The sequence below is a fragment of the Geotrypetes seraphini genome, chromosome 14 (assembly GCF_902459505.1).
Source record: "Geotrypetes seraphini chromosome 14, aGeoSer1.1, whole genome shotgun sequence".
Classification (NCBI taxonomy): domain Eukaryota; kingdom Metazoa; phylum Chordata; class Amphibia; order Gymnophiona; family Dermophiidae; genus Geotrypetes; species Geotrypetes seraphini.
The window spans coordinates 57,324,953-57,351,887 of record NC_047097.1 but is presented as its reverse complement, the minus strand read 5'-3'; the positions used below and the strand labels follow the sequence as shown (position 1 = coordinate 57,351,887).

Below are 26,935 nucleotides of genomic sequence, written 5' to 3'. Positions count from 1 at the left end.
GAGGATGTTGCAGTAGTCCAGCAGTCCTAGGATTAGGGATTGTACTATAAGCTGGAATTGTGTTCTTTCAAAGAATTTCAGGACTAGTCTCAAATTTCTCATGATTGCGAAGGATTTCTGTATTGTTTTATTTATTTGCGGTTGCATGGTACAGCATCTGTATATTGTCATTCCTAGTAGTTTTATGGTGGTTTGGATGGGATAGTTGATTGAGTTGAGTTCTAAATTGGTTATGGTTTGGACTTTGTCATTTTCGAGAAGGATGAATTTGTTTTTGTCTGGGTTGAGTTTAAGTTTGTGATCTTTCATCCAGGTCGTAACTGTTTCTAGTGTTCGATGTAGTATATTTGTCATGGTGGACTTTGGCTGATCATATGGTATGAGAATGGTAATGTCATCCGCGTAACTACAGGTGGTTATGCCTAGCTTGTCCAGATATGTTCCGAGAGAGGCAGTGTATAGGTTAAAGAGGGTAGGGGATAGTGGGGATCCCTGTGGCACACCGCAGGGATTTGACCATGGTTCTGATTTTTCTTTGTTTGATTTTACACTGTAGGTTCTGGATTTTAGGAAGCCTTCAAACCATGTGTATACTTTATCTGAGATACCTATTGCATCCAAGATTTGCAGAAGGATGTTATGGTCAACTAGGTCGAATGCTGCAGTCATATATCTTGTATTATGGACATTACCTTTAAAGAATTTTGGTTTTCTATTTCATTTACACTATATTTTTTCCTGTTTGACTTGTTATGATGTCAATTTATAAATACAAATAAAGAATAAAAAAAAAAAAAAAAGAACATTGTACTCCATTATTAACTATCACAATAATTAACGTTGTACACCATAATTAACTATCACAACTTACACTGGTTGCAGTTTTCTTCAGGACTAATATAGGTACATATTTTATGATACATTCACACCCTAAAATTTATTTATTCATTTGGTGAACATTTGTATTCTGCAGATGCAGAGCAAATTTTCTCTCAGCAGATAACAAATAAACATAAAACCAATAAATATATACAAAACATAAACAACATAAAATTATGACTGCAAAAGAGAAAAATAGATAATCCCTTCAACAACAAAATGTGTCCTTAGTAAACTGAATGGATCATATATGTAAACAAACGAAATAGTTTCAACACAGACCTTGTTTAAGCACATACACACTGGATTATATTTACAAATATAAAAAATTTGAACCATGTTACACATCCTCTTTCCCTCAATAATGAAGAAAACAGTCTTGCTGAATTTGTCTTCAGGAAGCAGAAAGAATGAGGCCCAGCCCTGATTAAAGGCCTAGTTTACAAAGCCATGGTAGCAATTCTCCCGTGGCAAATGCTCCAAAGCCTGTAGGAATTTAATGGGCTTCTGTGCATTTGCCCCAGGAGAATCACTACTGTGTCTCTTTCAAAGAGGACCTAACAGCACCATTTACATTACCCTTTTAGAAAACGGATGCTCTCTTCTTAATTCATGTTGGTGCAACGGGCAAAAAATGGACAAGATAAACATATGATCAGTAAGAACATAAGAATTGCCATACTGGGACAGATCGAAGGTCCATCAAGCCCAGTATCTTGTTTCCAACAGTGGCCAGTCCTATCTAGCTAGATCCCAAGTAGCAAAACTGTGGTAGGAAGAAAGTCTGATAAATTTCAATTATAATTTAAACGATTCATTACACAAGGTGCTTATTGTTTTTAATGTGCCAAAAGGCACACAAACACATCTATTTTGCAATATCTGTTTGTGTAATTTATATACTGGACAATTATCTGAGTCAGAACATATTTCTTCAAGTTTATTATAGAATTTGATTAATCGCCTATTCCAAATTTTAGGCGATGTACAAATATATAAAAATTACATAGTTAGGGGAAACAGACATAACTAACACAAAAAGACTAAATCTACTAAACATAATAAAAAACCAACTTATACAGACATATTAAAACATGAGGAAAGGCTAGGAAAGAAATACAATCTGATTATAAAGAAAAACAATTAAGGTTAAAAACGATAGGAAAAGGAAAGAGAAAAACTATCCAAAAAATATAAAAATACAAAGGGAGTCATAAGCAATTAATTTAGTCATTGAATGCATCTTTAAAAAGAAAACCCTTGAATCTGCTCTTAAATCTTTCCAAGTTTTTTTTTTTTTTCCTCTCTTAAATAAATTGGAAGGGAATTCCATGTTTGTGGAGCTGCAACGGAAAAGATAGATTGCCGCCGTGTGTTAATAAAATTTTGAGAGAGGGAATGACCAATAAGTGTTGGTCTTTCGACCGCAGTAATCTGGATGTAGTATGAGGAATCAAAACTTTATAAAAGCTGGGGAAAGATAGGAGATCCAAGATGGCCATGGTAGCCAGTGTATGAGAAAGACGCCGTGAACTGTTCCTGTTTTCTTACTAACCTCAGCTTAATAATGCCGAAGAGAAGGGGTAAAGGAGTCAGTGGAGCCTCCCGACGACTGGAGATCCCCTCAAGCAGCTCTATCGATGAGATTTTGCGGCGCCTCGTTGGAGGAATGGACTTGTCTGGGAATTGCTGACGCCGCTCCAGATGACTTGGGGCTAGATGCTACTCTGAGCCCAGACCATAGAGTTCCTCCTCTACAGCCACAGCAAGCAAGCTGTCCACAGAAGTGAGTACGTCCAAAGAGGCTGTGCTCCTACTGCGAGAGGCTGGTTTAACAGAGAGCTTGCCTCTGGAGTCAGCGGGGGAACCTGTTTCCCTGGAGCTACCCGTGGCCGGAAGATCAATTGAGGAACCAGCACAAGGGATAAAAGCCATGAATCCAGCAAAGGGTAAGACTGAACTAGCACTACAAGACTTTTCTTCATTAATAAAACCTCCTGAAGTTACTTTGGAGAATATTTGGGATTTAGTTGTAAAACTGGGGAAAAGTTTTTCCCCAAAGGTTGAAGAGATAGAAGGAAAATTAAAAGCACACCAAGAAGAAATTTTACAAATGAAACAAGAGATTAATCAAAGTAAAAGTGAGATTCAAAAAATGACTATGGAATTGAAAACAATAAAAAATTTCCAAGAGACAGAAGTTAAAGATAGTAATAATATACGAAGAAAACTAGAAACTGTTGAAAATTATAATCGCTTTAACAATTTGAGGATATTAAATTTCCCTAAAGATCCTTTGATAAATCCTCGAGATATGTTAAAGAGATATTTTCTGGATGTTCTGAATGGGATTATCTATTTTTCTCTTTTGCAGTCATAATTTTATGTTGTTTATGTTTTGTATATATTTATTGGTTTTATGTTTCCTGATGTCTCTAAAGACACTCAGAGAAGACGAGAGTTCCTGTTGATGAGACCTGCAGTTACAGCTATAGGAGGAGTTTTCTTTTTATGTTATCCATGCAAGTGCATAATCAGATATAAATCTTTCAAATATGTTTTTTATGATCCATCCCAGTTGACTGTATTTCTGTCTCTTAAACGCCTTGACAAAGAATAGGTGACATCATTCTAATGAAGATAACCTCCCACCATCACAGGCTATTGCTTTACCGTAAAAATTTTCTTTGTGATCTAAGTACTCTTATGTTGTACTTTTCACTCATTGTATTTTGGATCTCAGAATAGAGGACTTGAGAATGATAGGAATTGTAGTTATTTCTTTGTTTATTTAGGATTCTTCTTTAATTCATACTATTTGTAAGTATGTTTTTATTTCTGCCATTCTTTCTGTTCAAGATGTTTATGCTTGGAAATGTAATTGAAAATTAAATAAAGAATTAAATAAATAAATAAATAAAAGCTGGGGTTTTGAATGTCAGAGATTTAAAGGTGAGCAGACTTAATTTGTACATTATACGATGAGCGACTGGAAGCCAATGGCCTTTTTTAAGTAGAGGGGTCACATGATCAAATTTCTTGGCTTTCATAATAAGTTTAATAGAAGCATTCTGGACGATCTTCAGACGCCTAATTTCCTTTTGAGCCAATCCCTTAAATAGGATATTACAGTAATCGATTTTTGAAATGACCAGAGAATGAATTAGTATGTTCAGAGACTTTGGACATAAAAATTTAGACACTGAACAAATCTTATTTTTGCAGCATGAATAAAAGCACTGCAGAACATACCTCAACCATATATGTGGTACAAGAATTCTACATAATTGCTATAGTACTACCCAATATACTGAAGTGTCTATCCCTCCCTTTTGCAGCTGCTGTATGACAAAGGTTCCGACGCCCATTAAATCCTTATGGGTGTCAAAGCAATTACTGCAACTTTGTAAAAGGAGTCCTATATGCTACAAAAATGGACTAATATCAAAATAGTTTTTATCTGAAGGTTTTTATCTTCTAATGCTTTTTCCTACTTTTATTTGTTTTACTAATACCATTCTAATACTTTTTTTCAGTTTGTGTGTTACAAAACTAACATTGCAAAATCTGGAACAGTTAGCGAGAAAAGAATCGTTCATAGATCTTTGATGCCAGGCCAATAATTTAGAAGGTTTTGCCACGTGGGCTGAGACAGACTGTTCCATTAGAATCTTTTAGTAAGTATTCAAACGTTTTCCTTTTTAGGCCGGCTTTCTCTGTGGAAAAGGCCTGCAGTGCCAACTATGGGAGCCTTTTATTAAAGCTTAGTGTGTAATAAAGGACATTAGTACATGTTAAATGTTGCACATCCTATTTTATACTTAGGGGTCACATGGCACTTAGTGCGTGCTAATCTCCACTAGCATGCAATATTGTTCAGTAAAGGGGCCCCTATGAGTGGTATGTGAATAGTCTGTGTGGTATGTGAATGTTTTAAGTCTGTGTGAACAAAGCATTAATAGTCTGACAGATTATTGTTATGTTCAGAGGAAGGCAATGAAAGTGATATTTTTTATTTATTTAAAAAACTTATATCCCGCATATCACAGCAATCTATGCCGGTTACAATATCCATACAAATAAAAAAACCAAAAACAAACACATACCGACATCAGACAATGCAAAATTAGACTAAAACAATAACAGCGGGATCTGGATAGGCCTGGCTGTCCGCCTGCCTACCTAACCCCCTAACCTTCATAACTTTCCCCCCACCACCACCTTCATAACAAACACACTAGTCTTTATGATGGAAAAATTAGCCACAGCTCAGTTTATTAACCACAGCATTAACATATGATAACTTCAATTAACATCATAACCAAAGAGCTCTTCCCAAGCTACCAAAATACATAGTTCCAGTGCCCTCGACCCCGCTACCTCAGCAAGGGTCAGAGGGGTGGCATGTCCCACATGCCCCATTTACCTGGGTCACCTGACCCACCAGGCGCAGCTCCCAGCCAGCCCACTGCTCATCGCCGGATGAGCCCATGACCCAGTAGCTCGGGAGATCTGCCCTCCCGAGCTACAATCACCAGCCAACAACGGGGTGGGAAAAAGCCGCCCTGGAAGGAATCAGGTCCTCCAAGGTCCTGGCTTTAAAGCCTCGCCCTTTTCTAACTTCCAATCAATTTAAATTTTCCCTACTTGACCGGCCGCTCACCCTATCCCTGCGCAACTATTCCCCTAACAACCTAGCCGATGGACGACAGGTGGGCCCTACCTAAGTTAAGGCACCGTTTATAGAAAATGGTCCTTAGGGCATAGTTGTCAATGTGGGTTACCATTAAGACATGCTTTTTGTTTTTTTAACCACTAAACACATACTACCGTGTATACTTGAATATCAACTGATCTGGATATAAATCAAGATGACCTTCTTTCCCCCTCCCATAGGAGGAAAAAAAATTGACTCAAATATAAACCAGGGATTTATATACAAGAGCCCTGCCCTGGTAGGGCACCCAGCTCCCCTTCCTTATTACCTCTCCTGTCCTGCCAGGTTCTGCACCCAAGCCCCTCCCTCCCTGCCTAGCTCCATACCCAGCCCCCTCTCTCCTTTCCTCCCTCCCCTGCCAGACTTTGCACCCAGCCCTCCTCCCTCCCCTGCCAGGCTCTGCACCCAGCCCCTCTCCCTCATTCTTTCCCTTGCCCTGCCAAGCTCTACATCCAGCCCCCCTCCCTCATTCTGTTCCCTGCCCTGCCACGTTCTGCACCCAGTCCCCATACCTCCCTGCCTGGCTCTGCAGGAACTTGCAAGGTTGCTGCAAGAACTTGCGGTAGCCATTCAGATAGTTGCTCTGAATGAGGCAGGAGTGTAGGAAGAATGCTCCTACCCCGGTTCACCGCTGAACTACCAGGGTTTTAAAGGTAGGTTTTTTAAAAGTCTGGGAGGCGGGAGGAAGGTGGGATGGGTCAGAATCAGCTGGGAAAGGAGGAACGAGGGATCCCTCCCATGTTGGCCCACTACTGGACTACCAGGGCTTATGGCACACATAGGGGAGGCCTGCAACAGGTCCGAGAGAGGGGTGGGTGGGCGCTGACCCAAATATAAACCAAGATCCCCATTTTTTGGGCCCTAAAATCTTGGTTTATATTTGAATACCGTATTTTCACTCATATACCGCGCACCCGTGTAAAACGCGCACATGGGTATAGCGCGCGGGAAACTGTAATTTATGTAAATACATTTTTATATACCGCGCACACCCGTATACCGCGCATGCCGCCCCGACTCTCCCGTCGCCGCCCCGACTCTCCCGTCGCCACCCGACTCTCCTCTGGCCACCCTGACTCTCCTTTCGCCCGCCCCGACTCTCCTTTCCCCCGCCCCGACTCTCCTCTCCCCCTTGAAGTCCTGTTCCCACCCTGAAAGCCTGATGCCCCCCCGACGTCCGATTCACCCCCCCCGCAGGACCGCTCGCACCCGCACCCCCACCCAGAAGGACCGCTCGCAAGCACTCGCACCCACCCCCCCACCCCGAAGGACCGCTCGCACCCCCACAGCCTCCCGACCCCCCCCATCATGTAGAAGCTCCTATCGTTGTCCTGCTGCTTCCTCTGCCGGCGGTCCTGGCCCTTCTGTGAGCCCTGCGTCTGCGCTGCTTCCTCTTCCGGCGGTCCCGCCCTTTCTCCGACGTCCTTCGGGGTGGGGGGGTGGGTGCGAGTGTGTGCGAGCGGTCCTTCGGGGTGGGGGTGCGAGCGGTCCTGTGGGGGGGGTGAATCGGACGTCGGGGGGAACTATGTAAAAAAAAAGTTGTAAAACGCGCTCACGCGTATAACGCGCAAGGTTATGCACGGTTTGTAAAAATCGTGTATAACGCACGCGTTATATGCGTGAAAATACGGTATATACGGTAATATGTATTTCATGAAATTGCTATCATAAGCCACTTTGGGTGGTTAGGACTACAAAAGTTGGCTAAAGGTGTACTATTAGACTAAATTCAAACAGTAATACAGTTACATAACAACTGAGCTTGGTAATGCAGTTTTATTATTTTCAAAATTAATACATGATTTTGTAATACAATTGAGGGCAAGATCAGTAGTCCAAAATACACTGAAATAAAAGTCAGTCGTTTCTCTTAAACAGAAGAGTACCATGCCCATTCCTTTATTTTCAAGGTAGTCCTTGATGTCCCAGTTGTATTGAAGTATGAGCTGAGTAATGGTGTGGAAAGTACACACAGCATTATACAACCACCTCATAAATGTTATTAGGACAATGACTAGCTCTTTTTGTGGAATTAAGTGATAACACAATGAGGAACAAACTGTCTATTTACCCATAGCTACCTTTGTGCTGTTAGACACAAATACCTATTTATTTCTGTCAGTCTGCAGTCAACAGCTTCGATCAGAGACATTAAAAGTTAGAGGCTGGCAACCAGCAGAGACTCGCCTAGAGCAAAATGTGACCGAATTTGCTGCACAGGTTCCAAACAGGACCATGTTTGTTTAACGTGGCCAACTCTTATGAACCATCTATTATGCTAGGAAACACATTCCTCCAAAGAAATTCTGCCAAAAATAACTTTCATAAGCCAAAATAGGTAAACAGGCACAAGGACCAAGACATACATATAGGCATGAACTTATCCAGACCAATTTAGATTGCATGCTTCATGGTGACGGCAACGGCCTTATCCATTGCATATGTATAAATTGCATTGAAAGTTTATTGCATCAAGATATCCTCTGTGGCTACTTTATGCCATATGCATACGTTTTAACACATTACAACATAACACATTTATACATACAAACTCTGAAAAAGGATTATTGTGATCTTGAAGTACATGAAATATAGCATATTTATGTTAATCTAACAAAAGATATCAAACTGCAAGAGTTCCAGTTTTCTGTAAGAACAATGACTCCTAGAACTCTGTGTATTTATGTATATCGCTATATATTAGTATCTATCTATCTATATCTATATATAAAGAGAGAGAGAAAAACAAAAATTCAGAAGGATACCTTATCTCTCATAAATAGAAATAAAAAGTGCAATTCTAGAACTGAGTAAACTTCTTCGTCCATATCCACAGGGGTTAGGGGAAGAGCCGGCCCGTGAATATTAAAAAACCACAAATAATATTCGGGCCAGTTCTGCCCCTAGCCCCCACTTCCCCCCGGCTATTTTAAGCCCCCCTTAAGCCTTACCTGGTGGTCTAGCGGGTTTTCGGGGCAGGAGCGATCTTCCCACGCTCCTGCCCCGTGCAGATCGCTCACAGGAAATGGCTGCCTTGAGCTCCCGTAGTCTCTTGAGTGGGGAGGGAGGAGGAGAGAGGGGGGAGGGATATGTTATGTTTCTTACGCTAAATTCAATTGATGGTACAAGGGGAGGGAATATTTGATGTGTATTAGTTTTTGATGGAATATTAAGTGATGTTAAAGTGTAAAGTGATTGTATTTTATGTTGCACTTATTGAAAGTTTTAAAAATGAATAAAGATTATATAAAAAAATAGAAAAGAAATTAAATTTTATATAGATCAGCAGAATAATAATAAAAGAGAAACTAAATTATGGCCATAAGTGTCAAATTTCAGGTAAGCAAACTGTATGGTTTTTACTCTCAAACCAGAGAAAATGGAGCTAGCACAGCATGACACTAGTTCCCATCCAGAATCTTCCATCCAGCTTGATATTTATTCCATCCAGCTCTCCCATCCAAATAAATTAGCAGAGTCTTGAAAAACATTCTGATATCCCCGGAGTGCCTTACTTCTTTCAGACATGATTGTTAATCTGGCAGCCGTGCACATGTGGGAAATTAGTCTGCTCTTCCTTAGGTAAACGTTTTCTATAGGAACTCCTAAAATATATCACTGGGTCCGAGGTGAGCTCATGACTGGTGATTCTGGATATAATCTCTCAGAGTAACCTACCTTCTGGCTAGCAATGCAAAGTTGAATACTTTTGCTTCATATACAGAAAAGATCTAAGAGAAAGCTAGTAAGTAACTAACAATCTCTGGAAATATTTACTGTTGATTCTGCCTGTTTAACAGATCATTTGATCGTTAATAGGCTACTGCCTTTTGTTGGTCTTCACTGTCCATCTGATCATCATAAATCGAAAAGTTTATGATAAAAATTTAAAAGAACATATTCTAATCAGTTAGAAGATGTAATGTAAAAAAAAAGTCCTTCAAAGGATATAAAGATGTTGTAAAATTAAATCAGCATTTATTTATATATGCACATTTTAGGCATGCTCCAATTTTCAACTACCTTTAATAAAATGTCTCAATTTTTGAAGATTCCAGTGATAAACTCATGTTCATATTATACATAAAAAGAGAAAGACGTGAGGAATGGCCTAATGGTAGAGCTGCTACCTCAGCACCCTAAAATTGTAGGATTGATCAGTGCTGCTCCTTGTGACCCTGGGCAAGTCACTTAATCCTCCATTGCTCCAGGTACAAAATAAGTACCTGTATGCACTTCTCCCTACATATTCGCAGTTTCAGCAATCGCGGTTTTGATTATTCGTGGGTTTTAGCTTGCTGGCTCCTCCCCCAAAACGATGCCAGCTTGCATAGAGAAATCGCTGATTCCAATCATTTACAGAGAAAAATCGCTGATTCCCGGCACTTTCTTTACCATGTTTTGCCTCTCCTTCAGAAACAGGCCAGGCCTCCCACCATGTTATTCGCGGTTTTACCATATTCACGATGGTATTTAATGGAAAACAGCAAACAACATATGAAAAAGTTATTCACGGTTTTTCTGTATTTGCGGGACTGTTAATCCCCTATCACAGCGAATACGGAAGGAGAAGTGTATAATTAAACTGCTTTGAATGTGTAACCCCAAAAAATGGCTGGATACAAGTTTCATCCCCTTTCCCTGCATCTTTACTGTTGCTGGCATTTCAGTTACAACCATTCTGATGAAAAAATAAATGCTAAGCTTCCATACATCGGCAACCCTGGTAATTTTACATAACAAAAGAGTTCTAGCAAATCTCATTTTAGAAGGCAGCGTCACATAAAGTAAAAATAGCTACAAAGATCTATGAGTTCATGTAAGTATGTAAATGAGATGTTAAATAGCTTGGGCCCACACTGTATAACATTTTAAAAGCAATCATGTGCACCTTGGTCTTCTAACTGGCAACTAATTGAGATCATATAAAATCAGAATATTATATACAACTAGTCTTTAAGCCCGTTACATTAACGGGTGCTAGAACATATGTGTGTGTGTCTGTCTTTATTTCTTTCTCTCTCTCTCCTTAGCTGCTTTCTTTCTTTCTGCCTTTCTTTTTCCTTGGCTGTCCATCACCCCTTGCCTGCTCCTCCTGTCCATTTTCCCTTCCTTTTACCTCCCCTGTGTCCACCACCACTCCTTCACTGCTCTCCTTATGCAGCAGCAGCCCTTCTCCCTTTGTTTTACCTCCCCCCTGTCCAGCAGCACCTCTTTCCTCCTCCCCCTGTCCAACATTAGTCCTCTGTTCCTTTTTCTTCACCCCCCCTGTCCATCAGCATCTCTTTCCTTCTCCCCCTGTCCAGCAGTAGGCATCCCTTCCTTTTTTATCCCCCCTCCTCCTTCTTATCCCTATGATACTCTTACCTTGCTCTGTCCCTGATCAGAGGCTCCCGACAGCCGCCCAGTTGCACCCATTAGAAAAGTTCCCACTGCCACATCCCGCACTCCTCCTGACGCGGCTCCCACTGTCCTTTCTGTCTGTCTCTGTCCCTGGCCCCCTTTGCCTGTCTGTCTTTCTGTGTTTCTCCCTGCCCCTGTGTCTTTCTTCTTTCTCCCTCTGTCTGTCTGTCCAAAGCAGCATTCCATCCCCCTCCATTTCCCTCCCCCACACCAGTTCCCTGTGCACCTGCCCCTGTGTCTTTCTTATTTTCTTTGTGTTTCCCTTCCTCTCTCTGTCTGTCTGTCCAAAGCAGCATTCCTTCCCCCTCCATTTCCCTCCCCCCCACCAGTCCCCTGTGCAGCAGCATTAGTGTTTCCTCTACCCCCCCCTTTCCCTTCCCGTGATCCAGACTACAAACGTGGTGATTCCAGCAGCGCTTGCATCAGTCTCCACACGCTGCTTCGGGTCCTTCTACTGCCCTGATTTACTCTGGCACGTCCCTGATGACATCATCAGAGACTCAGCAGAGCAAATCAGGGTAGTAGAAGGGCCCGAAGCAGCGTGTGAAGACTGATGCACACGCTGCTGGAATCGCCATTCGGGCCCGCGGGAAGAGAAGGGGCGGGTGTCAAAGGAGGAACGGAGATCGTCGTCTGGCTGCGGTCCGGCTTGTGGAGAGCAGGGAGGCTGTGGGGAAGAGAAGGGGGTGGGTGGCAAAGGAGGAACGGAGATCCTCGTCTGGCTGCAGTCGGGCTTGTGTAGAGCAGGGAGGCTGTGACGTACTAAGCGAGCAGGTGGTGACGTAAAACCCGCGCATGCGCACTTGTGTTTTCGCGACGGATCAGGGAACACAATTTTTTTAGTGCGCATGCGCGGCCTATCATTTTATTATATTAGATTCACGCTTACTCAAGTGTGCACTTAATTACATTACATTACATTAGGGATTTCTATTCTACCATTACCTTGCAGTTCAAGGCGGATTACAAAAGAATTATCAAGGAAGTACTACAAAAAGATCTTACCAAAAAGAAATTTGGTCCTTTTCAAAGAGAGTAAAAAATGAGTATGGTTATTTGTTTAGAGTAGTTGGCTTTAGTGAGAGGCGGTGTTCGATACTTGCGGTGTTATTTCTTTTTCAGAGATTTCTTGAAGAGTATGGTCTTTATTTCTTTTCTAAAAGTCTTGTAGTCTAGGGATGCCGTCAGTAGATTGGCGATTTGGTTGTCTAGTTTGGCTACTTGAGTGGCTAGGAGGCCATAATATAGTTTTTTCCTTTTGATCTCCTTAATTGGGGGGGTATGAGAATGGGGTGTGAGTTTTCCTATGTCTGGTTGAGATGTTGTGGATGAGGCGGTTGTTCAGGTAGTTTGGACTGTCTCCGTATAAAGTCTTAAATAGTAGACAGTAGAATTTAAATTGTATTCTTGCTGGGATTGGAAGCCAATGCGATTTGAGATATGCTTCTGTAATGTGGTCTAGATCTAGGCACATATTTCACTTGTTACACTAGTATTCCATGAAGCAGTGTATCACAAACTGTATGCCGAGGCACACTAGTGTGCCTCCTGAGATTCCAAGTGTGCCGCGGCACACTGAGGAGGAAGAGAGGCGCCTGCCAGCTGACTTCCCTACGCGGTACAGCGCCAGCGCTGCCTGATTCACCAAAGGCTTGCATGTTTCCCCCTTCACTCTAGCCTCCTCCGGCTTCTTCCCTGGCCTCCCGGTCTCACCTTTAAATCTAATTACAGCAGCCCGTAGAGGATCATCGGCAGATCAAATGATTTTATTTTCAATATAGTGAATGAAATGTGTCAGTTTTGAGAATTTATATCTGCTGTGTATATGAAAAATGAATGGAAAAAATTGCATTACAATTAGTAAAGGGGATGGGATCTGGGGCAGAGCTTGGGTGGGCCTCGGGAGGTCTGTGGTTGGGGTACTCAGTTGATATTTGTTAGACTTAGTGGGTACTTAGCTTGAAGTAGTTGAGAAACACTGCTGTAGACAAACAGTTGGCGCCAATGCCTCTCCTTCTCTCAGGCCCTCTTCCCTGCTGGCACCCCCTCAGGGCCCATCTGGAGGGCCTCTCCACATGCGTGGACATCGACATGATGATGTCACGCATATGCTTGATGTCATCATGGCGACATTCGCGCACTTCTGGGTGCCTCAAGCCATGGCCACTACCTTTAGTATGCCCCGGCTCGAGAAAGTTTGAAAGACACTGCTATAAAGAAAAGTAGGAGCCATTTAATATACTGAACTTTTGATTATGGGTTAATTATTTTGCACATGAAATATTTTTTAGAACACTGAGATGACTGTGATAAGGAAGTAATACATATATAATGACTGAATGAAATATCTGAGGTATATGATTGTAAAAGTGATATCAGTTTAGATAGTGCTGACTTCTAATTGTTTGAGGTTTGGACAATTGTTATTGATGATAAAGTCATAAAACAAATATTGATCTCTCTATATATGGATCTATCATTATCCCCTGACCTTATAATAATTTAATTGTAACTTAGGGGTCCTTTTACTAAGGCATGCTAAAAATCAGCACACACTAAATGCTAACACGTCCATTATTATCTCATGGACGAGTTAGCACACGTTAGCTTTTAGCGTGCACTAAGACACACTAGCACGCCTTAGTAAAAGGACCCCTTAGTAGTCATAGAAACATAGAAAGATGACGGCAGAAAAGGGCTATAGCCCATCAAGTCTGCCCACTCTACTGACCCATCCTCTTAAGTCTATACCTAGTGACCAATTCTATACCTAGTCCTGCTTCTTTCTCTTTGCCCCTATACATTTTATTTTTGTAAACTGCTTAGATGTACTCATTATTTGCGGTATATTAAATAAAAATGAAATGTGAAATAGTGATATGGTAAAAATAGTATGGTTTTTATTTGATTAATGCTATTCTGTGGAATATTTTTGACTTCTATATTTTGCTTTCTATTAAAAACTTGGCAGCATAGCTGTATGGTTGGGGTGTCAAAGTCCCTCCTCGAGGGCCGCAATCCAGTCGGGTTTTCAGGATTTCCCCAATGAATATGCACGAGATCTATTTGCATGCACTGCTTTCATTGTATGCTAATAGATCTCATAAATATTCATTGGGGAAATCCTGAAAACCCGACTGGATTACAGCCCTTGAGGAGGGACTTTGACCCCGCTGTCGTAGGGGAAGGCTACTATGCAGGATCACCCTCAGAAAGTACCAGCCCTTAACTTTAAGTGATAACATTAGCGTCCCTCATCGAAGATTACTAAACAAGCTGAAATCGATAGGATTAGGAGACACTCTAACTACATGGGTTGGGGATTGGCTGAGCGGTAGAATTCAGAAGGTGGTGGTGAACGGTACCCCATCCGAAGCATCGGACGTGATCAGTGGAGTGCTGCAGGGCTTGGTCCTGGGCCCGATTCTATTTAACTTATTCATAAGAGATATGACACAAGGACTCAGAGGAAGGGTATCACTGTTCGCCGACAACGCCAAACTTTGCAACATAGTAGGCAAAAGCTTATTACCTGATAATATGGCACACGACCTACTGCTGCTGGAACAATGGTCAAATACTTGGCAGCTAGGCTTCAATGCTAAAAAATGCAAGATAATGCACCTGGGTAAGAGAAACCCACGTAGAACTTATGTACTAAATGGCGAGACCTTGGTTAGGACCACAGCGGAACGCGACCTAGGGGTGATCATTAGTGAGGACATGAAAGTTGCCAATCAAGTGGAGAAGGCTTCCTCCAGGGCAAGACAAATGATGGGGTGTATCCGCAGAGGTTTCGTCAGCAGGAGACCTGAAGTTATGATGCCGTTGTACAGAGCCATGGTGAGGCCTCACTTGGAGTACTGTGTTCAGTTTTGGAGACCACACTACCGAAAGGACGTGCTGAGGATCGAGTTGGTTCAGCGAACGGCCACCAGGATGGTCTTGGGGCTCAAGGATCTCACGTATGAAGAAAGACTAAAAAAATTGCGGCTGTACTCATTTGAGGAAAGAAGAGAACGGGGAGATATGATTGAAACATATAAGTACATCACGGGATGCGTCGAGTCAGAGGATGATATCTTCTGGCTCATGGGACCCTCGACCACCAGAGGGCATCCGCTGAAAATCAGGGGAAGGAAGTTTCATGGCGACTCCAGGAAGTATTTCTTCACCGAAAGAGTAGTGGATCATTGGAACAGACTCCCACTCCAGGTGATAAAGGCCAACAGCGTGACGGATTTTAAGAAAAAATGGGATACTCACGTGGGATCTTTAAGGGAGTAAATTCAGGGGAGAGGATACTTGGAATGGGCAGACTTGGTGGGCTATAGCCCTTTTCTGCCGCTTTTTTCTATGTTTCTATAGTGCCAAAGGAAGAATTTGAGAGAAAAGTAATGAAATAATACTCCTATACTTTGTTTTTAATTCTTACTTAGAAACAGCATAATCTTTATGGGTCATGGAGAAAACAAATCTTGTATAAAACTTATATAAGAGCTGTTAAACGATGTTTTTATAAATCATGTTTGTACTATCCTTATATTGGTCTAATACAAGTTGTATCATTACTTGCTTGTAAGTATGAAACACAGAAGCAAATGGCAACCATGTCAATCAATGTAAGTGCAATTGAGAGAAAAGGTAACATACTAATCAGTGCATTTATATAGAATTTTTTTAAAACAATCTTTTCTCTGGTTTTCAGCTTCTCTCTTCAAAGTCTCTTATCTATGTGGCATACTTGGGTAGCTCTAGGGAACTACTGCTGGCCTGAAGGATGCCTCCCTCTAAGGTCCATCAGAGTAGGTCTTCTGCACGGAGAAGCCACCATAGTAATCTTTCTTCTTTGCCTCTGTGCCCTTCCCTTCTATCTTTATTCCCTCTAAAACTTGAATGAAGCAACTCCACAGTATGCCTACATTAAACCAAGTTCCGATGGCCAGGTTTCAAACCAACATCATCTCTATCACAACGCACAACACTATGGCCTAAGTGATTTTAGTACTAATATTTGTGAAATAAATATAATACAAAACACATTTTTAAAATTGGTTCATCATTTGCCTCCTCTGTGCACTGGTGGAAATGGGAAAGTTAGACGAGTATTTCTCAACTTGGCCCTGGAGTACCCCCTTGCCAGTCAGGTTTTCAGGATATCCACAATGAATATGCATAAACTTGATTTGTATACACTGCCTCCATTATATACAAATTTCCTTCATGCATATTTATCGTAGATATCCTGAAAACCTGACTGGCAAGGGGGTACTCCAGGATCGAAATGAGAAACACTGAGATTAAGACTACAAGTTCATGGATTCAGCACCTAATCTGTGAAGAAATATTTCCCCGACTCTCCTTTCCCTCTTTAGCTTCATATTTATAACCCCTTGGTCTAAAACAGTTGTTCCCAAACCTGTCCTGGGGGACCCCCAGCCAGTCAGGTTTTCAAGATATCCCTAATGAATATGCATGAGAGAGATTTGCATATAATGAAAGTGACAGGTATGCAAATCTCTCTCATGCATATTCATTAGGGATATCTTGAAAACCTGACTGGCTGGGGGTCCCCCAGGACAGGTTTGGGAACCACTGGGCTAAAACAGCGACTCAGCTTACACCATCAACTGAAGAAAATAGCTTTAAACTATTATTACAATGGACTATGTTTTTAATGCAGGTTTTACAGAAAAGATAATTTGGGAACAACTGATAGTAAAAACATACCTTGCAGTGACTGCAAAGGAGAGGCGGCACATTCCATGCAACATTGATGCAGCATTCTGAAGAAAAGCAGCTATTTTGGGATTTTCATCTATAGGACCTTGAACAGAGAGGAAGCAGCCACACAGTTTGTCTATAAGTCCTATATTCACCATATAGCTAGATGAGAGGAAAACACATTGTAAATACTATGTTATATTGAGAATTGGAACCTTGCCAGTTTCAAGTGATTTTATAGCAATCACATATCATGAATGTTATCGTAACACAATATTTAATACAATGGACTTAATTTCATAACAGGATACCTATCTGAGAAGTCCAAAGATATAACTATTTTAAGCCTATTTTATTAAGGCAACTATGTTTCCAATAAACAGGGACAATGTAGCAATTGAGTCAGAAAAATAGCTTAGCTGTAATTGAAGAGACTGACTCAAGTCAATTAAACCTCCAAATAGGAAGGGCTCGTATACACTGTAACATAGCTCAGAGGCATGTAACTCTGAAGAGGGGGAGGTAATCCCCTCTTGGAATAAGAGTTGTATATCCAATCATAGCATAGTATTTGGTAAAAACGAGTCCAACTTTTGAAGGTATAAATTGATTGAAGAACTATATTCAACACTATCTAAGTGTTGAATATAGTTCTTCAATCAATTTATACCTTCAAAAGTTGGACTCGTTTTTACCAAATACTATGCTATGATTGGATATACAACTCTTATTCCAAGAGGGGATTACCTCCCCCTCTTCAGAGTTACATGCCTCTGAGCTATGTTACAGTGTATACGAGCCCTTCCTATTTGGAGGTTTAATTGACTTGAGTCAGTCTCTTCAATTACAGCTATTTTATTAAGGCGTCTCAATCAGATGTTATCATTACTTAACCGATCCAACTCGGGCACAATAATAATTTCTATTCCTCCAGTCCCAAGAACAAATTGTTTAAACAAAGAATAAATTAAGGAAACTATTTTATTAAGGCAACTTAAGCTCTCAGATCCAGCCTCAGCAGCACACAAATGCTGATAGACAAATTTATACCAGCTCCAAGAAAATGGTTAAATTTGTGTGTATACGAGATCTGACAGTTAGGTTCATGAACTTACCACTGTGTACTTACGTCGGCAACACTGTACAAATAGCTTGGCAAGGTTTCATAACCTTGGTATATCAGTGTTTCACAGCTGTGTTTGTGTCGACTTGTGGCGGTGTCTTGCTGAGTGACATTCATTATTGTTGTTGCCTGTTTTTGTGTGCTGTTGCGAGAATGCCAGAGCTTGAATTAGAGTAACAAACAAACAATAAATTTCTTGTTAAACTTGGCAAGAATAGAAATGAAATCAGGGACATGTTAGTCCAAGTTTATGGGGATAATGCCATGAAGAAAATGGCAGTGTACAAATGGATTAAACTTTTTCTGAGGCGAGAGAAAGCGTCACTGATGAAGAGAGGTCAGGGCGGCCAGTAATGAGCAAAATTGTTAGCTGACTCTGAGAAGCATAGCAGACCAAGTAAATTGATAGAGGAACAGGAAAATCTTAACTGAAAATCTTAGCATGAGGAAGGTGTGTGCAAAAATGGTTCCGAAGGAGCTCACCGATGAACAAAAGCAAAGGAGAGATGACGTTTGCCAAGACCTTTTGGCGAGGCAAGACGGCATTTTGGGCCGTGTTATCACTGGGGATGAAACATGGATGTACTAATATGACCTTGAAACAAAGCGTCAAAGTGCACAATGGAAGTCAGCCAATTCTCTATGACCAAAAAAGTTCTGTCAGTCCAAATCAAGAGTCAAAACGATGTTGCTAACCTTTTTTTTGATAATAGAGGGATTATTCATTATGAATTTATACCAACTGGACAGTTAACCAAGTTTACTATTTGGAAGTACTGAAAAGGCTGCGTGAAAAATGTTGAAAATGACCTGAACTTTTCGCCAAAAACTCATGGCTTTTGAATAACGACAATGCACCAGCTCACACGGCACTGTCTGTGAGGGAGTTTTTAGCAAGTAAACAAATAACTAAATTGGAACACCCTTCCTACTCACCTGATCTGGCCCCCCATGACTTTTTCTTTACCCGAAGATAAAGCACAGATACTTACCATAACAGATGCTGTCCGGAGACAGCAGGCAAATATTTTCACATCATCCATAGAGCCCGGTATGGACAGTGGTAAAATGCATTGCCACTTTAAGTTTTTAGAAACTTTGCGACTCCCTGCACTGTGCATGTGTGAGTGCCTTCATGCCTGATGCCAACTCATGGTACCTCAGTTCCATAAACTAAAAAGCCAACCAGGGGAAGTGGGAGGGATGTGAGAATATCTGCCGGCTGTCTCCAGATAACATCTGCTATGGTAAGTTGCTGTGCTTTATCCTAGGACAAGTAAGCAGCATATTCTCACGTATGGGACTCTTTAGCTTACTATAAAGGGATGGAGGGAGAGTTGGCTATTAAGAGGAAAATAAATTCTGTAATACTGCTTGGCTGAAACGACCATCTCATCAGGAATAGGATTCTAGAGAGTAATAAGAGGTGAATGTGTGAACTGAGGACCAAGTAGCTGCTTTGCAAATTTCATCAATGGGAGTGAAACGTAAGAAAGCTACTGATGTTGCTATAGCTCAGATCTTGTGTGCTGTAACACATCCCTCAAGCTGCAGTCCATCCTGAGCATAGAAGAAGGAAATACAGGCCGTTAACCATGTGGAAATAGTTCTCTTGGTTATAGGGATTACCCAATCTGTTAGGATCAAAAGAGATGAAGTCCGGTATGGCTTAGTCCTTTGTATGTAATAAGCCAAGGCATGCTTACAGTCCAAAGCCTATAGAGCAGTTTCTCCAGGATGAGAATGAAGCTTTGGGAAAAAAACCTGGAAGCACAATGAATTGATTCAGGTTACATGATGTGACTGCTTTTGGGAGGAATTTAGGATTGGTCCTGAGAATCCCCTTGCCATGATGAAATACTGCATATGGTGGATCAGAAACAATGTTTGAAGTACATTCACTCGACGAGCGGAAGTGATAGAGATCAAGAAGACCACTTTCCAAGTGCGAAACATAAGATGAGTTGATGCCAGTGGTTCAAATGGTGACGTCATCAGACTGGTGAGGACTACATTAAGATCCCAGACAATTGAAGGTGGCTTGAGAGGAGGTTTGGAGTTGAAAAGTCCTTTCATAAACTGGAAAACCAGGGGGTAAGTGGACAGAGGTTTATTGTTGACAGGAGCATGAAAAGCACTAATAGCACTGAAGTGAACTCTGACCGAATTGGTTTTAAGTCCAGAATTGGATAAATTGAGAAGATAATCCAACATTGAAGGAAGAGAAGAGGAGGAAGCATCTTGGACACATAGAGAACACCATGAATTGAAGCATGTCTACTTATGTTGATAGCATTGCTGAGTAGAAGGTTTTGTAGAAGCAGCTATATATGGCTTGTATTGAGTCAGAAAGATTAAAATCTGCTTAAGTCAGGCCGAGAGATGCCAAGCTGTTAGGTGCAGAGATTGCAGATTGGGATGTAACAAAGATCCTTGACTCTGAATGAGCAGAGATGGAAATTTTTGTAAAGTAATTGGATACTTGGCACTCAGCTGAAGTAGAAGGGAAAACCAAGGTTGTCTGGGCTACCAAAGAACTATCAGGATCATAGTGGCTGATTTGTGCTTGAGCTTGACTAAAGTCTTGAGAATGAGAGGGACTGGCGGAAATGCATAGAGGAACCTGTTCATCCAATCCAAAAGAAATGCATCTGCTTCAAGACGATGAGGAGAGTACTATCTGGAGCAGAATTGAGGCAATTTGTAGTTGTGGGGAGACGCAAATAGGTCCATCTGAGGAGTCCTTCATAATGAGAAGATGTGATATAAAACTTTGGAGTTGAGAGTCCAGCTGAAGTTGAGTGCAGCCAAAGAAATCTGCTGAGCTTGTCGGCTAGAGTATTCTGTTTCCCTTGTATATATATGGCTTTGAGGAATATGATTCAAACAATTGCCCCATTCCAAATGTGCTCTGCTTCTTGACACAGAGGAAGAGAGCCCGTTCCCACTGTTTGTTGATGTAGTACATCGCTACTTGATTGTTTGTTCGAACAAGGAGGACTTGGTTAGAAAGATGCTCCTGAAAGTCCAATACTGGTCGCCATACCTTAAGAAGGATATGGCGTTTCTTGAGAGAGTTCAGAGGAGAGCAACACGTCTGATTAAAGGGATGGAAAACCTTTCATACGCTGAGAGATTGGAGAAACTGGGTCTCTTTTCCCTGGAGAAGAGGAGACTTAGAGGGGATATGATAGAGACTTACAAGATCATGAAGGGCATAGAGAGAGTAGAGAGGGACAGATTCTTCAAACTTTCAAAAAATAAAAGAACAAGAAGGCATTCAGAAAAGTTGAAAGGGGATAGATTCAAAACGAATGCTAGAAAGTTCTTCTTTACCCAACGTGTGGTGGACACCTGGAATGCGCTTCCAGAGGATGTAATAGGGCAGAATACGGTACTAGGGTTTAAGAAAGGATTGGACAATTTCCTGCTGGAAAAGGGGATAGAAGGGTATAGAGGATTACTGCATAGGTCCTGGACCTGTTGGGCCGCCGAGTTAGCGGGCTGCTGGGCACGATGGACCCCAGGTCTGACCCAGCGGAGGCATTGCTTATGTTCTTATGAAAGATCTTTAGAGCATTTTGAATTGTCCGCAGCTCTAACAGGTTAATGTGGAATGTCTTCTCTTGAGCAGACCATCGACCTTGTGTCCTGAGACCATCCAGGTGAGCTCTCCAAGCATACATGGATGCATCCGTGGTGAGCACTCCCTGATATGGGGGGATGTGAAACAACAACCCTCTGAAGAGATTTGTTGACTCCATCCACCACTGAAGAGATTGGCAAAGAGGTGAGGTAACTGATCCTTCAGGATAATAATAATAATAATTTTATTCTTATATACTGCCAAAGCCGTAGTACTTCGAGGCATGTTTGGAATGCCATTGATAGATGACTACACCAAAGTGTATATGTTTAGCTAGTAGCAAAGTATGTTAAATTTCTGACCTTAGGTGCCATTAGACATGATTCTCAAAAGAACTTAGGTGTCTGTAACGTAGGCCAATAAACCCTGGCCTACATTGCAGAAGCCGAAGTTTTGTGATAGGTGCCATTATCCATGATTCTTTACACATCACCTAAATGTGATTGACATACGGCCAGCATTATTTTTTGCAGGCGGCTGCTGATTTAGACATCGTTTACAGTATCTGGTCCAAAGTGTCTAGATTTTGAGGTTGAATTACCTGTTTAAATGCTAGAAATTCAGTCAGTTTTATTATTACAGTGCTGCTGATCCACTCCATTTGAGACTGGAAAAAGGGCTATGATGAACTAGGTAAAATATTTTAAATGATATCCTGTGTTTCAAATATTTGAAAAATCTATTCTTGGGAAGTTAAACAGTAGTGATACATATACACACTTTAATGAGTGTAGCTCAAGTTATACAGTAAATGCATTATTGGTTTCATTATCCCTTTTTGGCAATGTATATTTGCCCCTCTGATTGAAGATTCTGATAGAAGAGGACAGTGCAGAAAGCAAGAAACTAAAAATACTTGCCATATTTCAAACACCACACTACTTCATTTCATTATTCTATGAAACATTTAGCCAGGTTCCATAGACTATTATGGCTGAAAAATGGAGCAAGACAAATATACTCTAGTGCAGGGCTGCCCAAGTCCGGTCCTCGAGATCTACTGGCAGGCCAGGTTTTCAGGATATCCACAATGAATATGCACTGTCTTCTTGGTAGTCAAATCTCTCTCTCATGCTTATTCATTGTGGATATCCTGAAAACCTGGCCTGCCAGTAGATCTCGAGGACCGGACTTGGGCAGCCCTGCTCTAGTGTATATAAAGTTTTTTTAATGATTAAAAAGAAAAAATAGTAATAGTAATAGTAAAATCTATAAAATACTGATGGAAGATTAAAATGTGCTAAAAACAAAAAGCTCTCCCTCGGATTTATAGTTTTCTATCATTCATAAATTACTAGGTTACAACTTTGGCAGTACCCTGGCAAAGCACACAGTTTCTTTTCACAGATCGCTCACTAACAATGTTTCTCTGCTAGCATGCCAAGGCATACTGGTATGCCAAGACATACTGGTATGCCATCAGACCTTTATATGTGCATGAGGTGTGCAAAGGAAAACACTGAAACAGAGAAAATAATGGTAAATAAAGACCATATGGCCTATCCAGTCTGCTTATCCATGCCATTGACTATTTTTTCCTTTCCCTGATGTGCAGACCAAACCAGCACCAGTAGTGGGGTTTTTTTTAACTTGCAGGATCTTCTTTATGAGAACATACATATTCACACATGCCTCTCCTTCCTGGCTAATGCATGAGTCCCAAAATGTGAAAATTAATGGGCAGCTGATGGGCATGTACAGTATATTCAGATTCAAGTCTATGTAATACACAGCACTACCTCCTAAAGCCTCCTCCTCTGAGTTATTCAACCTTTTATCCTCATCCTATGATGAAGAGAATATGCACTGAGAAATGAAAGTGACTCATTTTGAATTAGCAACAGAGAAGGAACTCTGGCAGCTACATGAAGCCAACATAGCTAAATAAGTTGACTGCATGCTCTAACCCAACTTTTCCCGAATTTGTATATAGATAATGCTGGCCCTTTTTGATTGGTTCATATGCGTCTCTCCCCTGTATAAAAAAAATCTGGAAGAGAGGAAAGGTAGGGTTTTCAGTGCTTTAACAGCTCTTCTTTTGGCCTTGAGTCCTCTCCAAGTCCACATTGAGTTCTCTATATAGGTTTATGTGCGTCTCATTTTTGTTAATGTAGGTGTGCCTTGGACTTGGGGAAACACTCACTAATGAACCCAAAAATCAATGTTCAACACTTAGAAATCTCTGGTCTGGTGGTTTACTTTTCTATTCCATATTTATGAAATATTTATTTATCTGCACCTCTTCTCTGTCAACTCTAGCAAAACAGATTGCAAAAACCCATCCATAATCAGGCATAAAAAAAAGACAGTGAGGCTTAAAACTAACATTAAAAGCATAGTATGACAACATAGTCAATCTACTTGGATACTTCCCCCATCACAGAAACATAGAAAATGATGGCAAATAAAGACCACATTGCCTTACCAGACTGCCCCATCCAAATCAATCATAGGCAGCTAAAAACAGTAAGGGGCTCATAATAATAATAAAAAGTCCAAAAAACATCCTAAGTCGGTACTTGGATGATCAAAAAGACAGGTCATCCAAGTACTAATAATCAAAACTGGTTTTAGACTTATCTAAAACCAGCTTAGGCCTTTTCACTACCTCTATGCGCCCAGAGCGAAAAGGGGCGTTTTTGGAGGAGTGGATAGGGTTGGATGTGGGCAGGATATGGGCTGACCTAGACTTATTTGCCTGGCAGCCATAATCAATAAAGTTTGACAGGTTGCCAGACGGAACTTATACATTTTGACTTAGACTAAGTTCCGAATAGGGCTGCTGAGCTGACCGCAGGTGCCGCGATCAGCTCAGTGGTCTAGGCAACCCATCTCCCCGCATCCGTAACGATTGCGGAAGGAGAGATGCCCAATCTCTCCTGCCGGACATCCCCCCTCCTGAACCTGCATGATTGTGAACTTCACCGGAAGGAGATGCCCAATTTCTCCTTACGGATATCCCCCCTCCCCCGCTATCTTCACCAGTAGGGTGGGGTTCCAGGTGGGGGTGGTTTAGGGGATGGTCTGGCCGGTCCGGCAGGGGTGTGTGTGTGTGTGTGTGTGTGTGTGTGCCTGGAAGGAGGGACAGGGAATCCCTCCTGCCAGTGAAGATCGCGATCGAATGGGTTCAGGCGAGGGATGTCAAGCAGGGAGACGGCTCCACGATTCTCTAACTGGCATTGTTTATGACAGACGCTGGTTAGAGAATCGGCTTTTAGGCGAAGGACTGGCCCCTCCTTCACCTAAAAGGTCTTGTTTGGGTGTTTAGGACTTGGGCGATTTTTTGATCGGGAATGTGTTCTAAACATACATGTAGTGGCGGTCTGGGCTATTAAACTGCTGAATGTACAGGTAGACCATTCTCAAAAAAAACACATTTTGGACTTTTTTTTTTGAGAATGGACATTTCCCTGCTACCTACTTTGTGCGCCTAGAGCCTTGAGCCAAAAAGGGACTTAGATGTTGTTTTAGATTATGCCCCTCCACAGTCTTAAGAACCTTCTTAAAACAACAACAATCCTTCCCAACTCTAAGACAATCAAGTAATTTATTCCAAAATTCAGGTCAGGCAACCATACAAGTAGTTCTCTGTGTAGCAAACAAACATTGTACAATCAAGGGAATCAAAGAACACAGCACCTGATAGGAGAGAACAGTGTACGAGGAATCATATAAATAATACGGACTGCATCCCTGAATGAAATTCATGAGTATGCCAGCATACCTTAAAGCTAACTCTATGCTTGATAAGCAGCCACTGTAGTCTTTCTTACTTTGGGGTAATTTGTTTCCATTAGCTACAGCTTATAAGCAGCTTTATTGCTGGAAGACTCCAGAAGCCAAATTAAAATTATGAAAGGGAATTTCTGGTGAATTCTACAGAAAGCGACTGCTTGATCACATTGCTCCCAGCAGATGGACCATAATTGTGAGCAATCCCCCTCACAGCTAACTCTGATTCACTAAGTTTCTCATTGATGGTGGTGGTGAAAGTTTCAGGTTGTAGTGTGTGATGCTGGATGAGAAAGTGGGCGACTTGAATACTTTTTTTCAAGTGCTGGGCTGAGATGATGATGTGTGATTGCATGATGTAATCATAATAGTGACCACTGGATGCAGACACACAGAGAATGCTACGTTATGCTGGCTGGGGAGATCGAAGTGGAGGATGACAGTTAGAGAATGACACTGTGACAAAATTCATCACCGAAACCCATGTAATTTTCTAGTGTCTATTTCATCCTCTGTCCTTCTACACCAGCATTATTCAAAGCAAAGCTTGCGGGTCAGTGGTTGTGGCCATTCATACTCTGATTCTTCCCTCTTTCCTTAAAAAATGACATGAAGATGGTTTCCCGCGGTTATCCGCGGGGACGGGAACGGTGATGAATTTTGTCACCGTGTCATTCTCTAATGACAGTGGCAGTGGAGTTGTACTGACCAAAATGGATCTGTGGAAGATGTTCATCGATTTATAATGAGAGATTAAGCAGAGGTTACTGACCAGGCTCAAGAGTTCAAAGGCCTACTGAACAAACTATACTCAGGCCTTGGCGATCTGGGTCAGAGGGTGGAGGAAGTAGAAAAGCAGGCGGAATCAATGGTTAGTTTAGAAGTTCAAATAGAGAAGCTGTAATAGAAGATGAAGAAACTGGAGGACTTAGAGAATCACTCTAGATGGAGCAATTTGTACCTCTGTAGGATCCCAGATGTGGAAGTTGATGAAAATTGTATGGCCACAGTGCAACACGTATGTGCTGCAATTCTAGCATTTGGGTCTGAGAGGAAGCAAGCAGACAGAGCAATAAAGGTTAAAAAAGCACACTGCACATTGGGCTTTCTAAGAACTAACATATGATATATTTGTTTGTCTTCATGCCTACTCAATTAAAAACAAGTTGCTGAATAGGGTGTGGAAGATGGGACACATCAAAGGGCAAGGGACTCAGAATGGTGTGTATGATGACATCTTTTCACAGACTTTTCGGAGAAACAAAGGCTCCCTTTTATCAAGCTGCGGTAGAGCATTTTAGCATGGGTGGATGAGGTAAATGCTCTGACGCTCATTCAATTCCTATGAGCGTCGGAGCATTTACCTCACCGGCTCACGCTAAAACGCTTTAATAATAATAATAATAATAATAATTAGTTTATATATCACAAGGCCGTAAAGTTCTATGCGGTTTACAATAGTTAAAAAATTACAATAAAAGAAGTTGAATAAAACTAAAAAAGTAAGAAGCCAATAATTAGAGACACAGCTTGATAAAAGGGGCCCAAAATGATGAAAGAAGTTACCATGAAACTTCAGAAGAAAAATTTGTAGCAATTAAGTGACCAGATAATCAATTTTCATATTAAGCAGCATTTACAAACTTTTTATACAAATGTTATTTTCTGGTATTTCTTATGTGATCAATTCTAATTTTGTCTTTTTTTTAAA

General features: G+C 41.3%; 1 protein-coding gene across 4 annotated transcripts in view; it reads right to left on the bottom strand.

Moving 5' to 3' along the window:
- Positions 1 to 26,935, bottom strand: part of SCAPER (S-phase cyclin A associated protein in the ER) — a 392,992-nt gene that overhangs the window by 79,848 nt on the left and 286,209 nt on the right. For all 4 annotated transcript variants that reach the window (XM_033920795.1, XM_033920797.1, XM_033920796.1 and 1 more), the window contains one exon: positions 16,730 to 16,885. In XM_033920795.1, coding sequence (XP_033776686.1) covers positions 16,730 to 16,885 — 156 coding nt within the window. The remainder of the gene's footprint in view (positions 1 to 16,729; positions 16,886 to 26,935) is intronic.